The following is a 21,062-nucleotide window of genomic DNA, read 5'->3' on the forward strand; positions in this document are numbered from 1 at the left end:
GTGGCCAGTCTAGATGCTTAGCTAAGAATTAAATTTTGCCCAAATCATGACTACTGTATGTTCGTTCATGACTACAGCATCCCAGTAGCCTATTCTATCTTTAGCTAGAATTTAAATAGTTAGTGTTTCAGTTGTAATCCCAATACACATGCATTTGACAATGTAAATATGCAACTAGATGTTCCATTTTCATGACAGTTTTACCCCATCTTGTTTCTAGGAGACAAATTAATATAGATTAATTTATAACCACCTCACTGAGAATCTATAGTTTGTGTTATTCTATTGGTTATTTTTTAGTCCTGTACTAGAATTTTACTAAATGTTAAAGTCATATTTAATTTTTGCGAGAAATGTAAAATGCAATCTATTTGATGAATAGTGAAATGCACTCATTCATATCATTTTGAAAAATATGTTGTGCATGAATTGTCAGTAATAATAATCCAGGCATAAATAGAAGCAGAACTCAAGATTAAAAGCTTATTATAAAATAATAGACCATGCAAATTTTCAAATGGACTATTTGAATTTGTTGGTGTACGTTTCCAGTATTTACTGTTTCATCATCAGTCTACTTTGGTCCATGTTTTCATGTTTTTCAGAGATGAAATTTATATTCTTATAACCAGATATTGAAATTGTAATTAAATCATGATGTGAATTTAAAATTAGTCCATATAATATTTGATTTACGATTATACCTGAGCAAAAAGGTGTGTTATTTGGCTAACAAAATACAAAACAGGTTGAAAACACACAAAAAAACTGTCCAATCTTATTCAATTAATCCTTATGATTATCATTATCTTATCAAAATTCAAATATGATTCTAATAACTGATCAGTGATAATGATTGGCACTAAAATGATAGTTAAAAGATGGATCTAATGTACAGTACATCTAGATAGACTGATATATGTCATGAACAATATTGACCAACAGAAAGCTGACATATATATACCTAGTGTTTGGGAATCGATTGAAATTCATGGCCCAATCACAGGGGCCCGTAACTACTGTATATATTAATTATAAGATATATTTTCAATCACTGGGTACGTTATATATCACAGTATTGGGACTGGATATAACATACGTATACCCATTGACTGAAAATATATACCATAATTAATATAAACAGTAGTTACGGGCCCCTGTGGTCCTCATCAGTTTTTTATTTAAACCAATCAATGATCGATTAGAATTTATTATTTTATTCCTTGATGTGTAAACAATTCTCATATAAATAATAGCCTTCAAAGGCAAACTGGCTTATGATCGCGAGGCCTCTCTAGATCTGTGCTGTTATGTTTTCATGTCAATTATTTTCTTTACAAATCATGCTCATCTGAAGATTTAGATTACTACGTAGTGCTTATGCGCTCTTCAACATTTAAAAATTTGAAATGATATGAGTGACAACCACATACAAGCGAACGATTTTAACGAGCTGTCTATGATTTTTTTTTGCATGTTTTACTGATCAGCTACCTTTATACTTTGGTTTATTCATGGTGTCGTAAAATTTCCACCTCAAACCTTACGATACTTGACAAACTCCATTAATCTGAATACCACTATCATCATATAATGATACATTTTTATGTGTTTATATGCATGTGAACCCTGTTTTTATGATGTTCAAATATTGCATATGTTTGTTAAAAGTTTTGCTCAGATCAAAGTGAAAATGTGTTTTCTCTTGCATTCTACCAACCGGCAACCCTCTGTCTTAGTGTTTCAGTATAACTAAAGTGCTAGCTACCTTTGGCTTTGGGAATATTTATTATCCTATCAGTGCAGTGTTTTCCATCTTTTAACAGATCCAGAAACCTGAGAGCAAGATGCTTGAACAGTTCGGCAGATCAATATATGAAGGTGGCAAACAACCACCTTCACATGATCAGATAACCTGGTCCATAATTCAACTACTGGTGATGCGACCCAGCATTACTGAAGGAAAGGACCATGGAACTATGGAATCCTTTCACCATTGAGGAAATTTATCCTCGGAAAGATCACAGATCAAGAGATGTCTAGATATTTTAGCCGCCAGATGTCATCATATCTTGCCATATCAACAAGTGGCAGAGACAAGGTCTCAAGGTAGATATAGTCCATATAAGCTAATATTAATTTGCATGCGAGGGAAACATCTGTTTTACAATGTCATTTAGGATACTTTTATCATGGAAAGTAGACAATAATAAAAGATATGTTAAAGTATACTACAAATTTATATTTTTTTAGCACTGCATATCACTTGTTTTAAGGTATGTTAACAATTCATTAAAGATATCATAATAAATGATACTACCAGTCATTTCATTCTAACAATTCATCTTCTTTCATTTCAGCACAAATACTTGTTTTGGAGAATGGTACGTGACTTAACAACAACATGAATAGATAAATCCCCTTTAAAATTCATAAGGAAAATTCTATATTGGTAAGTATTACAAAACTTTTTTTTTCCGAACTTACATGTTAATTTTAATGTATAAAAAATGTTGCTAAAAGTAATATATTTGAGCAATTGTTTGATGCATTTGCAAGACATTCCCAGACTTTCACAAAGTGATAGCAACAATAGGAAACTAATGTGTTTATAATGATGCATATTTGACTCATTGAAAACTATTTCTTTTCTTCCAGATAAGAAAGATTAATGAACTGGAACCACAAACTTGACAGGTCAACAATTCTACCCTTGTGAGACTGAACAATGACCTAACATAAATAATAGAAAATTTTACGAGACAATTTATCAACTAGCAGCAAAAGGAGTTCAATTTTATCATGTAAATAATTTATTCTTGGCCGGAGTGAAAATCATTATTAATTGCTTGAGAAGAATCTACATGATTATTATTAATTTCCACTTAATGATATTGCAGCTATAATTCTGTAATAAGTATATAATTGTTACATATTAAATTCTGTGAATTGAACATATTATTGAAAGACATGTGTACCAATATGCATGTAATCCATGAAGCATCTCTTTTTGTTAATTTCTGAATTGTATGTATTTAGGCCAATTTCCACAATATCAATAACAAATATCAAAAATTGAATGGCATGTTAAGATCATGTTACAAGAATGAGGTACATATCAATTTACCTTCTATAGGTTTAACTAAATAATGTTGTAGACTTGAACTAAACAAAATATGCTATTCTTAACAGCAGTGTTATATAAGCAGAAATTTGACAGCGCAAAATGCAACATTTACACAATTCAACAATAACAGAAATATTTACATATCATATTAAATGTTAATGTAAATGTATGGATAGATAAAATGTTATACATATGTACTTAAACAATTAGAAAGTACTGTGGGTATGTGAATGCAAGTTTAATGACCAGGAAAGAATCTAAGCAAGTAAGAAGAGTGTTTTGTGTATGTATATTGATAATCTATACAGCATGAGAAAAAGCTATGCACGAGTGTAAGGGTACATGTATGCTTACACACGTGGGAAATAGTAAATATATATGAAGTATGTATGATGATCATTGATCACCGTTATCTTGTGTACATTACATGTATTGATGAAAAACTGAATAAAATGTAAATTATAAAAAAAAAAAGATATATTACATGGAAATACAATAACCTTGTGACTACAAAACTGTGCATAACATGTTATTTAACCGTAGTACAATTGTGATGTTATCCTTGTCTGTGATTTCTATTTGTTTCAAATATGCAGGATATTTAAGGGATGCTTATCATTGATAATTCCATATTGTTGATGTTTACATTTAATAAGTATTTAAAGACTTTCATGATGGCAAGTTAACTTAAGCACTCGTAAAGGTATTGCTTCAAATTCCGTCTATGTAAATGTATTATAAATGCATACATTTACATTTAAGAACAATTTGATGCTAAATGTGTGAGGTTTTACATTGGCTGATATTTTCAGGCATTATTTGCAAGAATTTGAAAATTGGTTGCAAAGGCTGCAGCATTATTTATATCCTAAAACTGAAAATATATTCATATGTTCCTTTAATATAATATAGATATAAAAATAAATATGCAATACATGAACAGATTAAATTTCTTTGTTTTTTACTATTATCATTTCGAATTTTCTTAGTTACATCACATATTGACCACAAATAGGTTACTTGCAGGAAGGTTACAGTGATTTCAACTTCCATTCAAGCAACAAATACATCTACTTCAGATATGTATAATTGAGTCCAATTGCATTATCCTAACCTTTAACTACAAGGACATGATGGTCACATCGCATAATTTTCGTTCACCTTGTAATCAGTTTAATAGGCATATTGATTTCTTTAATGGCTGTCTCCACATAATTGAGTTTGAAACCTTTAAAGGTGCTCCACTGTGAACAACATAAACAGTACTATTAATGTTAACAATAAATGCAGGGCAAGAAACTTATTTTGAAAACCACTTGCCCGAATTTAAGATTTCATTCTAACTATACCCAAAACAGGGTATTTTACATTAAAATCGGGCAAGTTTACACCAATTTTCACTTGCCCTGGAGGATATTTTACTGGTCTCGGGCCATCGGACCTGGGATATTTCTTGGCCTGAATGGTGTTCATTCTGTTTGTATATGTCTAATTAATACAAAAAATAATATAAGATAGTTTATTTGGCTTTTGGAGCATGCACAATGACTATTAATTCAGTAAAGGACATTGTGCCATGGATCTTTTACAGGATGCAATTAATTGTTTTTAATGTTATTTTTATCTTTAGTAGAATTAAAAGCTCAAACTTTCCTGTGGTGGTAATGATGTAGAGTAAGTAACTGAAGAAGAATGCTTATTTGTCGTCTTTGATAGAAAAAACATACCATTTTCAGCGGTGGAGCATCTTTAAACCGTAATGATAATTCTCTATACTACTAAGTATTATATATACAGTTTGTATGTCATACACAACTGTAAATGATCCATTGAAACATTTAAATTTGAAAGGAAGTTTAAAGAGACAATTCAGTCGAAGAGTACTTTAAAATTTGCATTGTATCGGAAAGAAACCAATGCTAACGGAAGTTAGATTAGTTGGTTAAACTGCCAAACCCTGGCCCTTGTCAGCGTAGTAAAGAAAATTCTGTCTAGAACTATTCAAATCTTTCTTACAGAAGTGTGTTTAGATGTATGTTCTTGTCTAAATCTAATTTCACCAACTCCTCAGTGTATTGCATTTGTTCAATTACGTGACTTTGGCTCGGGTATGGGTACAGCATACATGTTATGCCTGAATATCATATTGATCAACGGTTTAGAATTTCATCGATATCAATTAAAATACTTATGAAATTTAGCAATATTTTTTTATATGCTTTATAAAGAATGTAGAAACATACATTTATGTCATATTTTGCTTCGTGGTTATGTAACGGGATTAGCCTCATTGTATTGTCCTTGTAGTCACTCTTACAAAACATACATTATTATATAGGGATTGGATTTCGTTTTTATGTTAACCATGCTTGTATGGAGCAATTCCTCTAAGAATATATTCTATGGGGCGCGTTAGCGCCCCATATTGAATATATTCTTAGAGGAATTGCTCCATACAAGCATGGTTAACATAAAAACGAAATCCAATCCCTATATTTACACTCACACGACTTTTTATTTATATTTTATGCAATAAAATCGTCATTTGAAAGTGACGTAATTATTCAATAAAAGTCGGTCAAAAGTGGGAGGAGCTTACTCAATTGAACAGCGAATGATGACGCTTCACGTAAGGTAGAATTATTCATCCGCGACGACAAAAAAGTTCAATATTTTAGTGTAAAATAAACATGACAAACAAAGTAAATTTCAGAGACAATTTTATTTAATCAGATCAGAACTTTAAATATATATTCAATTTTGCTAAAAGTTAATATATAGCGTAATAACATAAAGAATTTGTACACGGCCACATGTGTGAACTCGGTGACCGTTAGATTCTATTGTGCAGCGAGGCGAAGCTGACGCACGCTTACACACTTTAGGTTGCCGAAGTTGTGAAAACACCGATTTCCAAGTAGCTCAATGTGTTTGAGATGTCGTCTGACTTGACGATATTACATCCTTGGGAGCCATGTGATTATATAATCTACGCTTAGATCCATATCGCCATCGATAGATGAAAACAAATTCACTTGTGTTCGATGGATACAATGTATTTGTGGTGACGCGGAACTGTCAACACGTGGATTATTAGCGGTGCATGTTTTATAATACACATGATTAAATACTCAAAGAACAAAGACAAGAGGATATGTTTATAACTGACCTCTATCAGAGGGTCTCACACCCGTCCACCCCAAAGGCTCGATCGTAGGACGAACATAGGCACAGAGGTAATGTTTACATTCGACACCCATCATTTTTAACAAAAATGAAAGCACGTCGCTCCGGTCGGGATATTTTTCCGTTTCTTTATACAGTTGTTAATTTAAAAATTGTTTGAATCATATTTAAATATAAAACATGTATATATTGTTTACATTTTTCCAAAATTCTATGAAAAACAACAATATACACGTAATGTTTCGTCAAAATGTAAACAAAGCCATGTGTTTCTTTAAAAAAAAGTAGTCCTTTTACGTTGCACAGAACATTTCCTTACGCAAGTTCAAAGTTCAATGTTACCATGCAGTTATGGTAAACAAAATCGGCTAGTATTAGCGTATAGTGACCAAGCCTAGTAAGTGTAAATATATAGATATGGTTATACAAGTGTATGCACATATGAATGTATAAATACAGAACATGTAATCAAACAATTTCAATATATATGGGCAAAATTGTTAAACAAGAGGCCCAGAGGGCCTGTATCGCTCACCTGGTATTTTGTTAGTAATTATCACAAGACTATGACAATTAGAAAAATAAGCAAAATTGCCTCCCAAAGTTTAATTTTGAATCACAACCATACAATGATGCTATTGATACCATACAAATATGCTATCCAATACATAGGTTCAGAGACAAAGTAATTTATATGAAAATAGTAGCCTAATTGACCTTTTGACCTCGCATCTATTGCCGTCTAAGGCCCCGGGGGTCAGCCCTATCATTTGTACAATTTCAAATCCCAACCCTATAAGGATGCTACCATTGCACTATAAGTGCTCTTCCATTCTTAGTTGCAGAGAAGAAGTCGTTTATATGGAAATAGCTAAATTGACCCCTTTTGACCCCACCCTTCAGGCCCCCGGGGGGTCAGCCCCATCATTTGCAAAATTTTGAATCCAAACCCTATAAGGATGTAACCATTGCATTATGAGCGTAATCCCATGTTAAGTTGCAGAGAAAAAGTCATATATATATGGAAATTGACCACTTTTGACCCCGCCCCTCAGGCCCCCGGGGGGTCAGCCCTATCATTTGCACAATTTTGAATCCCCACACTATAAGGATACTACCATTGTATTATGGGTGCTATACCGTGCTTAGTTTCAGAGAAGAAGTCGTTTAAATGGAAATAGCCAAATTGGCCACTTTCGACCCCGCCCCTCAGGCCCCCTGGGGGTCAGCCCCATCATTTGCACAATTTTGAATCCCCACCCTATAAAGATGCCACCATTGCATTATGGGTGCTATACCATGCTTAGTTTCAGAGAAGAAGTCGTTTATATGGAAATAGCCAAATTGGCCCCTTTTGACCCCGCCCCTCAGGCCCCCCGGGGGTCAGCCCCATCATTTGTACAATTTTGAATCCCCAACCTATAAAGATACTACCATTGCATTATGAGTGCTATCTCATGCTTAGTTTCAGAGAAGAAGTCGTTTATATGGAAATAGCCAAATTGACCCCATTTGACCCCGCCCCTCAGGCCCCCGGGGGGTCAGCCCCATCATTTGTACAATTTTGAATCCCCACCCTATAAGGATGCTACCATTGCATTATGGGTGCTATCCCATGCTTGGTTTCAGAGAAGAAGTTGTTTATATGGAAATAGCCAAATTGACCCCTTTTGACCCCGCCCCTCAGGCCCCGGGGGGTCAGCCACATCATTTGTACAATTTTTAATCCCCACCCTATAACGATACTACCATTGCATTATGAGTGCTATCCCATGCTTAGTTTCAGAGAAGAAGTCGTTTATATGGAAATAGCCAAATTGACCCCTTTTGACCCCGCCCCTCAGGCCCCCGGGGGGTCTGCCCCATCATTTGTACAATTTTGAATCCCCACCCTATAAGGATGCTACCATTGCATTATGGGTGCTATCCCATGCTTGGTTTCAGAGAAGAAGTCATTTATATGGAAATAGCCAAATTGACCCCTTTTGGCCCCGCCCCTCAGGCCCCTGGGGGGTCAGCCCCATCATTTGTACAATTTTGAATCCCCACCCTATAAGGATGCTACCATTGCATTATGGGTGCTATCCCATGCTTGGTTTCAGAGAAGAAGTCGTTTATATGGAAATAGCCAAATTGACCCCTTTTGGCCCCGCCCCTCAGGCCCCTGGGGGGTCAGCCCCATCATTTGTACAATTTTCAGTTAGTAGCCCATAAGGATGCTACCAGTCAAATTTTGTTGAAATCCGACCAGCGGTTATGGAGAAGAAGTCGATTGTTGACGGACGGACGGACGGACGGACGACGGACGACGGACGACGGACGACGGACGCCGGACGCCACGGTATGGCATAAGCTCACCTTGGTCCTTCGGACCAGGTGAGCTAAAAATAATGGCTCATGTATTCTAATTATGAAAAGACATTTTATTTCATTTAAATTTTTCTCTTTGTGTAGCGCTGTGTGTTCTCAGTACTTTCAGTACTTTGATTTTGTTTTATGTTTTACACTAAATAATCTGGATAATTGCGTAGTGTAAATCTATAAGAGAAGACAAGTATAAAATAAAAACATTTATTGTAACAAAAAAAACACACGCTTTGGTAACATTAAAACTTGTATAGACAATGATTATCTGATCACAGGTAAAAAAATGATCATTGATTGTATAGACATGTTTACAGATATAAACTCTACACACATCCACAGTTTTACACAGACACAATTAAAAAAAATATTGGAAATCACTACCCGACATCATTGGCACCAGTTTTTTTGGTTTTTTTTAATATGCATTACATATAAAAAATATACATTTATATTTAAATAGACGTTAATTATACCAGGTTATAACGTTTAGTAGAAATGTATAATTGCCTTATATGGATAGTACGGCTATTGACCAATCAAACGAAGGGTCCTATAACTATAAAACAAGGAACTATTGATGGGAATAACTTGAACTATTTAAAACAATTTTATTGAACCTATTCATTATATCTATTTTTTTTTCATTTAGGAAATTCATTAGATAGTTAAGAAAATTTTAATTTCATTTTTATTGAACCTATTCAGTATATCATTATATGTCTTTGTTCAATGTATCTGCTGCCCCTAGTGCATAATCGTAGAAGGCGACTAAATTTAGGATCTTATCTTTTCTCTTCTTCCTAACTGACTTTATCTTTCCTAATACTTCCCTTGGCACCGCCTCACTTTTGGCCTTGAGTTGAGCGTTCGCCCTTGTGAGGAAGGCCCTGGGTTCTGTCCCCTGGCCGAGACAAACCAAATTCTATAAAAGTGGTAGTAGTTTCTGCTCCTGCTTAGCGTTCAGCATACAGGGAGTGGGACGACTGGTTCACCCGTTGTCAGTATCATCTGACCGGTTGGGGTGTGTTGCTTTGTGTCTTCGGCGGCATGCTTCAGTGATATAGCACTATAAAAAGGGCAAAAGTTCCACTATACAAGATACACCATGAATATACCAAAGTCTCCCAAAACACACACCTTGCACAACATACATGCATGCAACACACCGCATACATGGGAGGCCGTCCTTACATGACCATAGCTGTTAATAGGACGTTAATTAATCAAACAAACCCTTTTTAACTGGGATTCGTATAAAGGTCATCTGGACGTGACCCCCTATGGGATATTGTTAGATCCTTTATATAACGGAGTAATTATAAGGATCTATATTTTTAATCAGATTGCTATTATATCTACAAGTGTATGAAGCTGGCAAAATGAAAATGGAATGATTTCCTTTTTAGCAACAAATGGTAATGCATTTGCTACTTTGGAATGTTTTTTTTTACTAAAATATAAATGGATATATATTTATAAGATCCAGATATTAATTGTATATTAATAAAACAGTTTTAAAAATTAACCCTAGTAGTGCTGAATTGTCTCATATTGGGATAGTACTGAGTGCTGAATTGTTTGAAAAAAAAATAAAATAAAACCTTTTTTTTTCTTCATTCTAAAATACCAAGAAGCATCCAAATAATATGTTGGATACATTCAATGGTCATTTAAAGGTCGATTTTATGTAAAATGTAGCTCTTTTTATTCCTGTCTGAAAAATTTGGCAAAATTCAGGTAAGAAAACAACAAAGCTTTAGAAAAAAAAATTTAATTGTTCTTTGCTTTTAAATATTATTTGTACACATCAGTACATGACCTTCTTCTTTTATTTTGTCAATAAAATCAATCACAACTGATTATTGAAAAAGAAATAATGAAAAAAATTAAAATTTTGTTATTCAAGGGAGACAATCTGTGGACAGCTTTGTCTCGTATCAAATTTACATTAGACTGGTGATTATTCTTTTTGAAAACAAATATTTGACAAAATATGAAAATGGGTGATTTAGGAAACAAATAGTAATTATATATTTTAAATATATAAGGTGAAACAATTATTAGTTATGATTTAACTTGTTCAGTGAAACTAGAGGGGAAGTGTGTGTGTGTGTGTGTGTGTGTGGGGAGGAGGAGGGGGGGGGGGGGCGGTTGCAATATGTTGTTGGTGGTTTTATTGTACATAGAGATTAGAGTTTTCCTGTCTCCAGTTTAAAGTCTTTGGCTCCAGATGAGAAATAAAACTGGAGCATACACATGAGTTATATTACTGGTTATTTCTCTTCCAGAATAAATGAAAAATAAATAGGAGTCCTATGTAATGATCGACCTCTGACAGCCTTATAGCAATGATACAAATACAGCAGCCTGGAATAGAAAAACAACCTGGTGTAGTACACAGGCAATTTCTGTACCATAGTGATATATAGTGTTGTAATTGGTTACAGGTAGCCTAGAATAGACTAATTAACCACCTTGTAAATTACACAGGTAATTCCTGAATATAAGTTCCTTTCGGTGATATTAGTTGTATATCCTTAAATGGAATTCTCAATCGGGTAAAATACTCTGATGATTCCACAATGTTGTGTGTCCTCGTTGAAGATAAAATTACAACATGGTAAAACAGTAAAAACACAACGGAGTATGACCATATATGACACACGTTATGGCCTTACTGTTGATATGGGTACAGGTAGCCTAAACTAGAATTGCAAAATAGCAAAATACAAACGTAAATCCCAACCTTGGTGTCCTTCTTGACAATTCAGTTACATGCATGGAGCCTATGAAATAGACTGAACTGAATAGCATCTGGTAAAATACACAGATAAATCTCTAATTTAGTTTCTTACAATGATATGGATACAGGAAGCATATAAAACAGACTTACAATCTGTTAAAATACACAGCTGATTCCCTGATATTCCTTTTATATAGATGTGGAAATGGTTTCTCGAACATTGTTTATTGTGACGAAGATTTTTTCTTCCTGCTGTCACCTCTGATGCTCACAAGTATGCATGCACTTATTCTGCAATTGTATGGTACAACTCAAAGCAAGTTTAAAAACATAATGCAACCTAGCTAATACTAATGATTGGAAAATTGAAACATATCATTCTTCCGCAGGATTTTTGTAAGCCTAAAAGGATGTTGTAACTTGAAAAAATCACACTCTACTGGACAAAAGACTTCACACTACCTGCACTAGCTTTAACTTTCTCTCCCGTTAATGGCAGGTAGTCACCAAAATGCCTTGCTGTGAGCCTTCAGGAGATTGTGCTTTCTCACCTTTTATTATGCATATAAAAAAAAAACAGTTCTGCCATACTTAAATTTCGAAATTACATGTAAAAATTATAATAATATAGATCACTTTTGTGTCTTCAAACAATATTACAATATATGTGACTGCCGGTGTAAATGCTACATAGTTCAATGTGTAAAGATACAGAATAATATTTAGTAATTATTTACCATATATAAAATAGATCTGGACTGCTGAAGTCCATGTAGATGTTGTACCGTTTCAGAAGATAGGGTTCGGTGATGCAGATTACAAGGTCATACACGTCACTCTATAATGACCACTGATAGCTCTCCAGTTTACAACTTTATTTGTGTTCACAAAGTAAAATTTATGTACAATTCAATTCTGTACTTGATGGGTGTGTCTGGATTGTACACTGAAAATTTCAGTTTTACTCTCCGAGCAATCATCCCCTTTTTAAATGCTACATACTGACTAAAGATTGTAAACATCTTGAAATCTAAAGTTTTTGAAGAGATGTGTAAACAACTTAACTGTCCTCACCATGGAGACCATGACTAACACTTTTATGACATATGTAAAATAAAACTCAAAATATACAAAAATTTATCACAGGTCATTACAGATTAAAAAAAAATAGAGTGCTCAAAACACTGTCTGTAGACCTGCAGTCTTCCATGTTGATCTGATTCACAAAGCCCATTTTGAATTCACCCATTTTGATAGTCACTGCTATGAAAGACTGAAGTCCATGTCACGAATATTGTATAAGTTCTAGATGTTCCTTGATGTATTAGTCAGCATACCTATTTGTTTTCGAAACAATTGTGTTCACAATTCCTTCTGTGAAAGTAAATAATTTCAAAGAAATCGAGTATTGATAGCGATCCATTCACTAGATATACAGTATAAGGCAAGTGTAAACACAGCCGGTGATTTCCCATTTTCTACCGAAGTTTCTTAAGCAAACGGCTCTAAAACATCGTGCTTGTTCTCCTTATCATCAGTATATAAACTGTCAAAACCATTGTTATCTTTCTTCAAATTCGCGCAGTACTTGATCGATTATGATGCTGAAAGCCATGTTGTTTACAACAGCGACGATCACTTCCGGTATTTGGTCAAAGTGAAAGTCGAGATAAGATTACGTTTGTTTCAGCATAATTATTATACAATAAACAGAACACTTGTAATGATAAATAACAATACCATATAAATATTATATTTCAGTCATTTAATATTTCACTATATTGCCGAAACTATCAAATTATCGAATTTATGTCATCAACTCCGGCAAAGTGATCGGACTGCGCATGGCACTGTTTGACGACGACTGGTTGATTAGAATTTCGACTTCGTTGAAAACAACGACAGTAAGATCATTCATTTTAAACGTAAGAAATGTCACAAGGAATATCTATATATTCAGAATGTCACTACATACCTTATTTTTAATTTGTAAACTCCCCCCGAAAGATAGGATTTTCTTTGAAATAATAGAGCACCTGTTTTCCCGCATGGCGCTAAAATTACGTCATCTACTTTCACAACTCATGCGCAAACCACGATATTTCAACTGCTTCCGCTGAGCTAAAAATATCGTCGTTCTGACTGAAGTGGGGGATTCCTGTTGGTTACGTTACGACAACTACTAAACCATGGCTTGTTAGAATAAAATATTTTGGAAATATTTCTTTGAGATTATAAACTTATGATCAACACAAATGCTATTCATTATTTCAGTCACACATTTTTGTTTTTGATCACAGAAATATGGGGTTTCCCCATTTTTGTCTGGCGGGTATATATACCCGTTCAGCACCCGACCGATGGATTAGATATATACCCGTTCAGCACTACTAGGGTTAAGTTAAAATTAAAACGAGGTTAAATCAATGCCAAAAGTCCTTTAAAAATCTTTCCCGCACTGGTGAGGGAAACCAGTGATAAATTATTTAAAAAAAAAAAAAAAAATCCCAAAATGCATTACACGTACTACAACAAATCTCTGTGTACATGTCTTTTCTACCTCTTATGGAAATACACAATATATGCTAACAACAATATATATCTTTTTAGGAAAAAAAACTGTAAAAGGCCAAAATTTTATGTTTTAGCTTTTTTTAATACTTCTTTGCGGGTGTTATTAATTTACCAAACCTACGTCTCGTGTTTTATTTCAATTCATAGCCATAAGATTATTGAAAATTGATAACTGCCCCCCCCCCCCCCCCCCCCCCGCCCCCGCCTCCAATTAGTCACAATCTTCATGAGGAAGGGGGGGGGGGGGGGGTTAGTTTTCAATGTTCTATAATCTTATGGATGTGAATTGAAATAAAACACGGTTTAAATTGAGATTGAGATTAAGAGGAAAAACTCGTTACATTTTCTGTATAATATTCAAATTATTTTTATATTAATTGTGGAACTCTAGATAAATATGCAAAGTCTACATCACCAGAGAGATTTAGATATTATATATACTGTCTATTGGTCCGCTAAACCTGCCTACGTTTTTTTGTCTAATACTGTATATATTAGGCAAAAAAAAATAATTAAAAAAGCCTGCTTGTAAGCAGGTTTAGAGAACTAACGTCCTTCCGGATGATAATATACCGAATATTGGTTTAAGACTTTGCTATTTCATATAACGTCATCTAAATGTTTGAATCGAAAGGAGTTGTGTTAAAAATAGTATCAGGAACTTCCCGGAATGTTTTCACTGTCTTAAAATAGATTCACGATCACGTGACGAGGTCGTTTTGAACATATTCCAACATTTTACGTACAGTACCTGTACCCACTATTTGAAGCAGTTGGGAAATAGTTTCAGTACTTGATTAGGTACGATTTTATGGACTACATGATACTAATAGTACGGCCATGACAACCAAGAACAGTTGTACCTGTGAAATTATGGTGAAAGGTGAAGTTAGACCTATCTGACCACCAGAAAAAGATTTTAAAAAAAATGGAGATCTACTATGCATGGTAACCATGATCATTTCTGTTTGTTGATAATGATAGTTTGTCCTTTTTGATGAAAAAATGACAATATGTATTTCTAAATATTAAGTTGTTATGGTTGCATGTTCGTAACTGCAAATGACATTAATTGTGTCATCAATATGGATGACTCATACCTTTACACATTGGCCTTGTGTTCAAGGGTGTGTGTAGGTCTGAATGTATGGTTTTGGATCGAGGGTTGAGTGCAGTGGAAAATGCTTGATATTTAATGCCTAAGCATTATTTAAATATTTATAACATCATTATGAAAATATATAAATTGTTTAATTGTTTTATTCAGGCATAATCAAAATTGATAAATGATAAAATACTAAGGTCAGATTAGCTAATAGAAATATGGAACAGTAGTGCATATGTCAGGTTTATCTATTTATAGTGCTGATCATATAAAGTGAGTATATGGCATGAGGTTAAAATAAAACTAATTAAAAGTCTTTACATTATACCTGTACATACTATTGTATGCTTATCGATAATGGCAATTATTGACAAGAACTTGTTCTAAGTGACCTTTGTCAGTTTTGGTTTCTACTTTCTAAGCAATTCATCTCAAATAATTAGACAATGTTGAATCATGACTTAAAAAGACAGATAAATTATCATATTCAAACTTTGTTTGATTTCACACTCAGATTAGCCTTGGATAACCTATAAATATTTTCTATTTTCACTTTGCATTTGGAAATTACAATGTTATTAGAAACAGGAAGTAATAAAATTTCAACTGCATCATTTGTATACAACTTACAAGTGGAATTTCCGTAAGCATATAACATACTTGATATTGGGCTTGAGAGGAGGAAGTGAAACATAATGGAACAAGTATAGAAAAAATCCATGCATGTATACATATCTTTGGCAAATCATATGTCTAAAATTGGAAATGATTAAGGTAAGTGAAATAAATAGTCTCTGAGTCCAGTTAATAACACAGTATATATTTAGCTACCCTTAGTGTACTTGTGTAGTAGGAGTGGAAAAATGCACAGCCTGATCTAGGTTGGAACCAAGGACCCGGTGGATGCGATCACTAGCAGGATGCTCTAGCTAGCAATCAAACTATCTATTCATCGACAATTGACCCACTACACATCTGTTACACTTGTGATTAAGTACCTATACACAGCTGGTACCTTGAAAGTTGTGATATTACAATTGTAATTGGTCTTTGCGTGGAATGTTCATGCACAGCAAAATCTTTAAAGATGCTCCTCCGCCAACTTAGCAAAAACAATGTTCATCATTTGAACAATAATTTGTGTTTAATCATGTATATATATGTCTACTTAGCAAAAAAGTAACATAAAATCATTCATTTTGCTTTTGGTGCATGCGCAATCAGTAGTTCTTTCCATATAGGACATAGTGCCACAGAATTTTTTCGGGTTACAATATAATTATTTTTTATTACTTATATCTTTTAATAAAATTAGAAGCTCAAACTTTTCAAACAATTATATCTGGCCTATAGAAAATCATTAATCAAGATATTATACAACAAATTATTGTAAATATTATCAACATCGTGTACACATAGTTATACACTGCTATTTACAGTTTTATCTGGGTTTATATATCAGGATTTCCATGACTGATTTACTGTTATTCTAGTTCCTCGAATGCATAGTGTGAGACTAACCATTACCTGACACATATGGAGAGGCAATATTTAACAGGGAACAATGAGGTGGTCCATGGATATCTGAGGCCATCTTAGCGAAGGAAATTATAGTCTGGAGCAGCCATGATACCTTTATGTGTTTGCGAACGTGCATCATAATTGTACTGTAAGAGATGCAATGCTCTTTGTGCTCGTGTCATCGGTTACGTAAACACGATGAAAAAATAGTAAAGTACGAGTGATTGCTATGGAGAGAAATTGATTCGGGAGAACTGTGAGGTAATGTCTTTGCATATAATCACATCAATTAGTCGATATAGTATTGACATCAAATCATCTATAATTGTGCTGCATTGGTTCAAATTCACAAGGGACATCAATATTATATAATGTAGGATGCGATAGGGATGAGGGACAGAAGGATGTTATTTAGTAGGTCTGATATGTTGTACATACGTGATTATGGTAGATTAATTTATAGAAACACACCAACAAACTTTTTCAGGGTTATGAAGAGAAAGAGTTTTAGTCGTAGATTATTTCTTTAAATTATGATTGGCATTGGGTAACAATACTTATGGGCAAAGCAAATTAAAAAGAAATGTTTTTTGTTTCTTAACAGTCTTAAATACTCTAACTGATTGATTTAATAAAGTTTTTCTTAGATATGTTACTAGGAAGTGTTGATACAAGTGAAGAGAATTGGAAGTCTTGTGCCTCAATATTACTAGAGAAATGATGGCACTGCCATTTAGCGGAGTCCCTCTGTGCCTTAAAAAGATAGGAGCAGAGTTAATTGTCGGAGATAGTGTGAAGTTTAGCAACTCTTTCTTCAAAGAGCGTGTGGATGTTATTAAGGTATCAACTATACTGATAAGTGACTTTTTAATCACAGCTCAAAAGTGCATTTATTTTATTTTACTTACATAAAATAACAATTGGAAAATAATAATACAAGGGTATAGATATGTGATATACCAGTAATGACATACCAGTAATGATTTCTTGCTTAATTTAAATCAATATCTTTAACTATTATACACACATTGGCATGTATTGTTTTGATCCAGTTTGATGCGGAGAAAAGATGATTACAGAAAAGTTCATGGTTAAAACATCTCAATCATGCATTACTGTTGTCACTTGTACAGGGAGGTCGAGAAATCATGCGCAAGATGGGATACACAGAAGATATCGACGGAGGAATGGCATTTCCCGAGGGTGCAGACAGTGACCCTAATGTAATTGCTGAACTTATTTGTGATATCTTGATGATGAAGTATGAAATCACTAACCTGCTCAATGGGGAACACCCAGCCCCAGAAATACTTGTCGATCTCATCAAACCAGCTGCAAAGTAAGTGAATGCATAATGGAAGTTATTTATGGAAACCAAATTCCTCTACACAAATAATTGTGATTAGAGCTGTGATTGTGAGTTACAGAGATACACAGTTGTATCTACCTGGCATACAGTCAATGTGGGTATAGTTGGAAGAGCTTTTTGCTCCAATTTCAACTCTACCATAATCCAGAATCATTATAAAGGTACAGTTACTGTTAATATCTGCATTTATTGGAAGGAATTTTGTTTAACAATTATAAACAATCTGTTATAGGTTCTATAGTCATGTATTGTGTGGTAGACTGCACTTTGGCTTGGTTAGTTTATGAATGATATTGCTGAGTAAATATTAAATATCTTGCGAGTCCAGGGATGGTTATTCTGTGCACCATGTGTTCTATTCCCATTAAAAACCTTAGTTTTACTGTACCATGAGGTCACACGGTTATGTATTGTCTTAAGGCTCACTTATAGCCAGATGTTATGTTCTATCATTCAGCATGGGTTGAGATTTCCTTTGACATATCTATTGAATCTGTACAGCCAGCTAATGAGATCACCAATTCATAGTTGTATTACTTTTAGTTATGTACATTTACATGGATGCGAGAACCCTAACTAGGGTAAGGATGCATGGTTACAAACAAACTGGTATAACTTACATATTTCACACTTATTTTAGAGTGCACTGTGTAGTAGTAGTCTCATTAACTTACTACAATTGGTTTTGCAGAAGTCAACTTCAAGTATTACAGTCTGTGTTAGACTTCCAGAAAAATAACAGAGAAGCACCAGAACAGAAAGGAGACTCTGGCCAGAACTTTGTGGTAAGATCAGAAATTCAAAAAAATCTGAAATGAAACTATTATATACCAGTAATATTCAGCATATTCATTTATATATTGTAAACAGTTGTTTTGGTTGATGTTAAAGTTACTAAATCATTAGATTTACAAAGATTTCTTATGGTTTTTGACTTCCTACAAACGTTCTTATACATGAAATTAGATAGTAATCAAAATTACAACTTTTTATTTGAAATTTATGCAATGTTTATCAATGTTAAAATATCGCCAAACACAACAAGAAACTGTATCTGTCGGCATTGACTGTTTATAACGGAAAGAACCGAGTGCATCGTTGAGTTCAAAATCGGGATCGCTGAAAATCTCACCCGGCTAATGGATATAGATGTAATAACATCACTATAAAAGGCAACTTATTTTTTATCGGTTATATTGGCTTGATTCAAAACAGCATACGTTCTATGAAGCTTTAGAGTATGTGATAGAAATATGACAAGAAGCACAGGGACCTGGCACAATTTTTTTTTAATGTCAGGTCCCTGTGACAAGAAGTGAGAGGTATTTTTACTCGTTAATTATGTATATATTATACATGTATACAGGAGTACTTGTACCTTATTAAGCAAACATATACATTTTACATAGGTCTACAATGTATATGTAAGGTATATTTTTGCTTTGAATACATAAAAATACACATACAATTTAGTTATATAGGTAGGTTGATCTTTTTTAAAGATACTCCACCGCTGACAAATGGTATATTTTCACTATCAAAAACAGGAGCAGACGATTTAGTGTTTTTCTTCAGTTACAAAAGTTACTTACTTTACACTATTACCACCATTGAAAAGTTTTAGCTTCTATTATATTTTACTTCATTAAAAAATATGAAAAAAATTAATTGCATCCCGAAAAAAATCCGTGGCACTATATCCTATATGGAATTAAGTATTGATTGCGCATGCACCAAAGGCAAAAGAAATTACTTTATACTATTTTTGTGTTAATTAGACATATATATACACAATTAAACACTAATTATTGTTCAAATGATGAATATCATTTATGTTCTGTCGGCGTTTGAGCATCTTTAAGTAAATCAGATGGAAAAAGGTTATATAACTAGTGTTGTGCATAGTGAGAGACTTGACAAAGCCGTGTTAGTTCGTGGTTTATTCGTTTTACAAGTAATAACGTTACAAACGTGACATCACAAAGCTATGACGTCACAATGTACTATGGCGCGCAAAGGCATACATAATGTTAGTGAAACATCTGCGACAACTAGTGACATGTAGGTGGATATATTTAACTAGGGATATATATAGGGAATGTCCATAAGACGGATAGACATTATAACTAGGTATATTTATTACATAATTTGTTTACACCAATTTATATATGAGAAAATATAATTTTTTCAATTATTATATGGCTGAGTGTTTTGCTCGCTCCTGATTGGCTGAAACTACACTTTCCCGCCACGATACAACACGATATCCACCAGAAAATTCCAAACTATGCATTGTACTATGCATTGTGATGTCATCCCAGGTTGATATAAGATTCCAAAACCCCCAGGTCGTACCGAAATATAGAAATTTTTGCATTGTGACGTTATGTAAAATGATGTCACAATCACTTCACAGGTTGATATAAGATTCTAATGGGTCCAGGCCGTACCCAAATATAGCATAAAGGGAATTTCCGTGACTTCAAATATCTAATGTGACATCATCATTCAGTGAAATGTTTCGGGGAGCAGCAGATTTACTGGAATCAATGTGACCCTGCCAATATTTGTGTGTACGTTTCTGTCAGATTTTTCAAATAATAAGTAAAATGTATTACGTGGTGTTGTCTCTAGTTTATTGATATTATCAGCCTTCATTTTTCTCTTCGAAATTATTCAACAGGACTATTGAGTATCGGGGAGAGGGGTTGCTCAATATCATGAAGAGGAAATACATGTACATATACATGTAGTCAAATGGTTTACATTATGTAAATGCCATATAATAAAACAGATGTCGACCTGTTTTCAGGTGGATACAGTGATTTATCAACTCTCGAAAATGATATACCCAACGGCCTTCGGCCTCGGGTAATATCGCTTCCTCGAGTTAATAATTCACCGTATCCACTTGAAAACAGGTCGATATTTGTATGCTATTATCCCGACTGTTCTATGGAAACGTGATATTGTACAGTTCAAGATGTTATATTGCACATCTTTAGGAAGAACTTGCTGTTGTTGCCTAGTTTTGTAGAAAACTTCCGAGGAATCGCGCGTAACAGTGAGT

General features: G+C 33.9%; 1 protein-coding gene and 1 long non-coding RNA gene across 2 annotated transcripts; both read left to right on the plus strand.

Moving 5' to 3' along the window:
- The first annotated feature begins 1,708 nt into the window (after nt 1-1,708).
- LOC138313807 (uncharacterized) lies at nt 1,709-4,006 on the plus strand. The gene is made up of 3 exons (XR_011207262.1): nt 1,709-2,109; nt 2,361-2,452; nt 2,659-4,006. It is a non-coding gene; the product is annotated as an uncharacterized lncRNA (long non-coding RNA).
- A 13,337-nt stretch (nt 4,007-17,343) lies between these two features.
- Nucleotides 17,344-18,944, plus strand: LOC138313808 (E3 ubiquitin-protein ligase RNF31-like). The gene is made up of 3 exons (XM_069254086.1): nt 17,344-17,463; nt 17,757-17,962; nt 18,684-18,944. The coding sequence occupies exons 1-3, from the start codon at nt 17,344-17,346 to the stop codon at nt 18,808-18,810; spliced, it is 453 nt and encodes a 150-aa protein (XP_069110187.1). The 3' UTR covers nt 18,811-18,944.
- Nucleotides 18,945-21,062: the final 2,118 nt, after the last annotated feature.

This window comes from Argopecten irradians, unplaced genomic scaffold (genome assembly GCF_041381155.1).
Source record: "Argopecten irradians isolate NY unplaced genomic scaffold, Ai_NY scaffold_0934, whole genome shotgun sequence".
NCBI classification, from domain to species: domain Eukaryota; kingdom Metazoa; phylum Mollusca; class Bivalvia; order Pectinida; family Pectinidae; genus Argopecten; species Argopecten irradians.

Excerpts from the sequence above, each read along its gene's own strand:
- LOC138313808 (XM_069254086.1), top strand. The coding sequence starts at position 17,344 with ATGGCACTGCCATTTAGCGGAGTCCCTCTGTGCCTTAAAAAGATAGGA. Across the intron at positions 17,464-17,756 it reads AGCGTGTGGATGTTATTAAG|GGAGGTCGAGAAATCATGCG; the intron begins GTATCAACTATA and ends TCACTTGTACAG. Across the intron at positions 17,963-18,683 it reads CTCATCAAACCAGCTGCAAA|AAGTCAACTTCAAGTATTAC; the intron begins GTAAGTGAATGC and ends TTGGTTTTGCAG.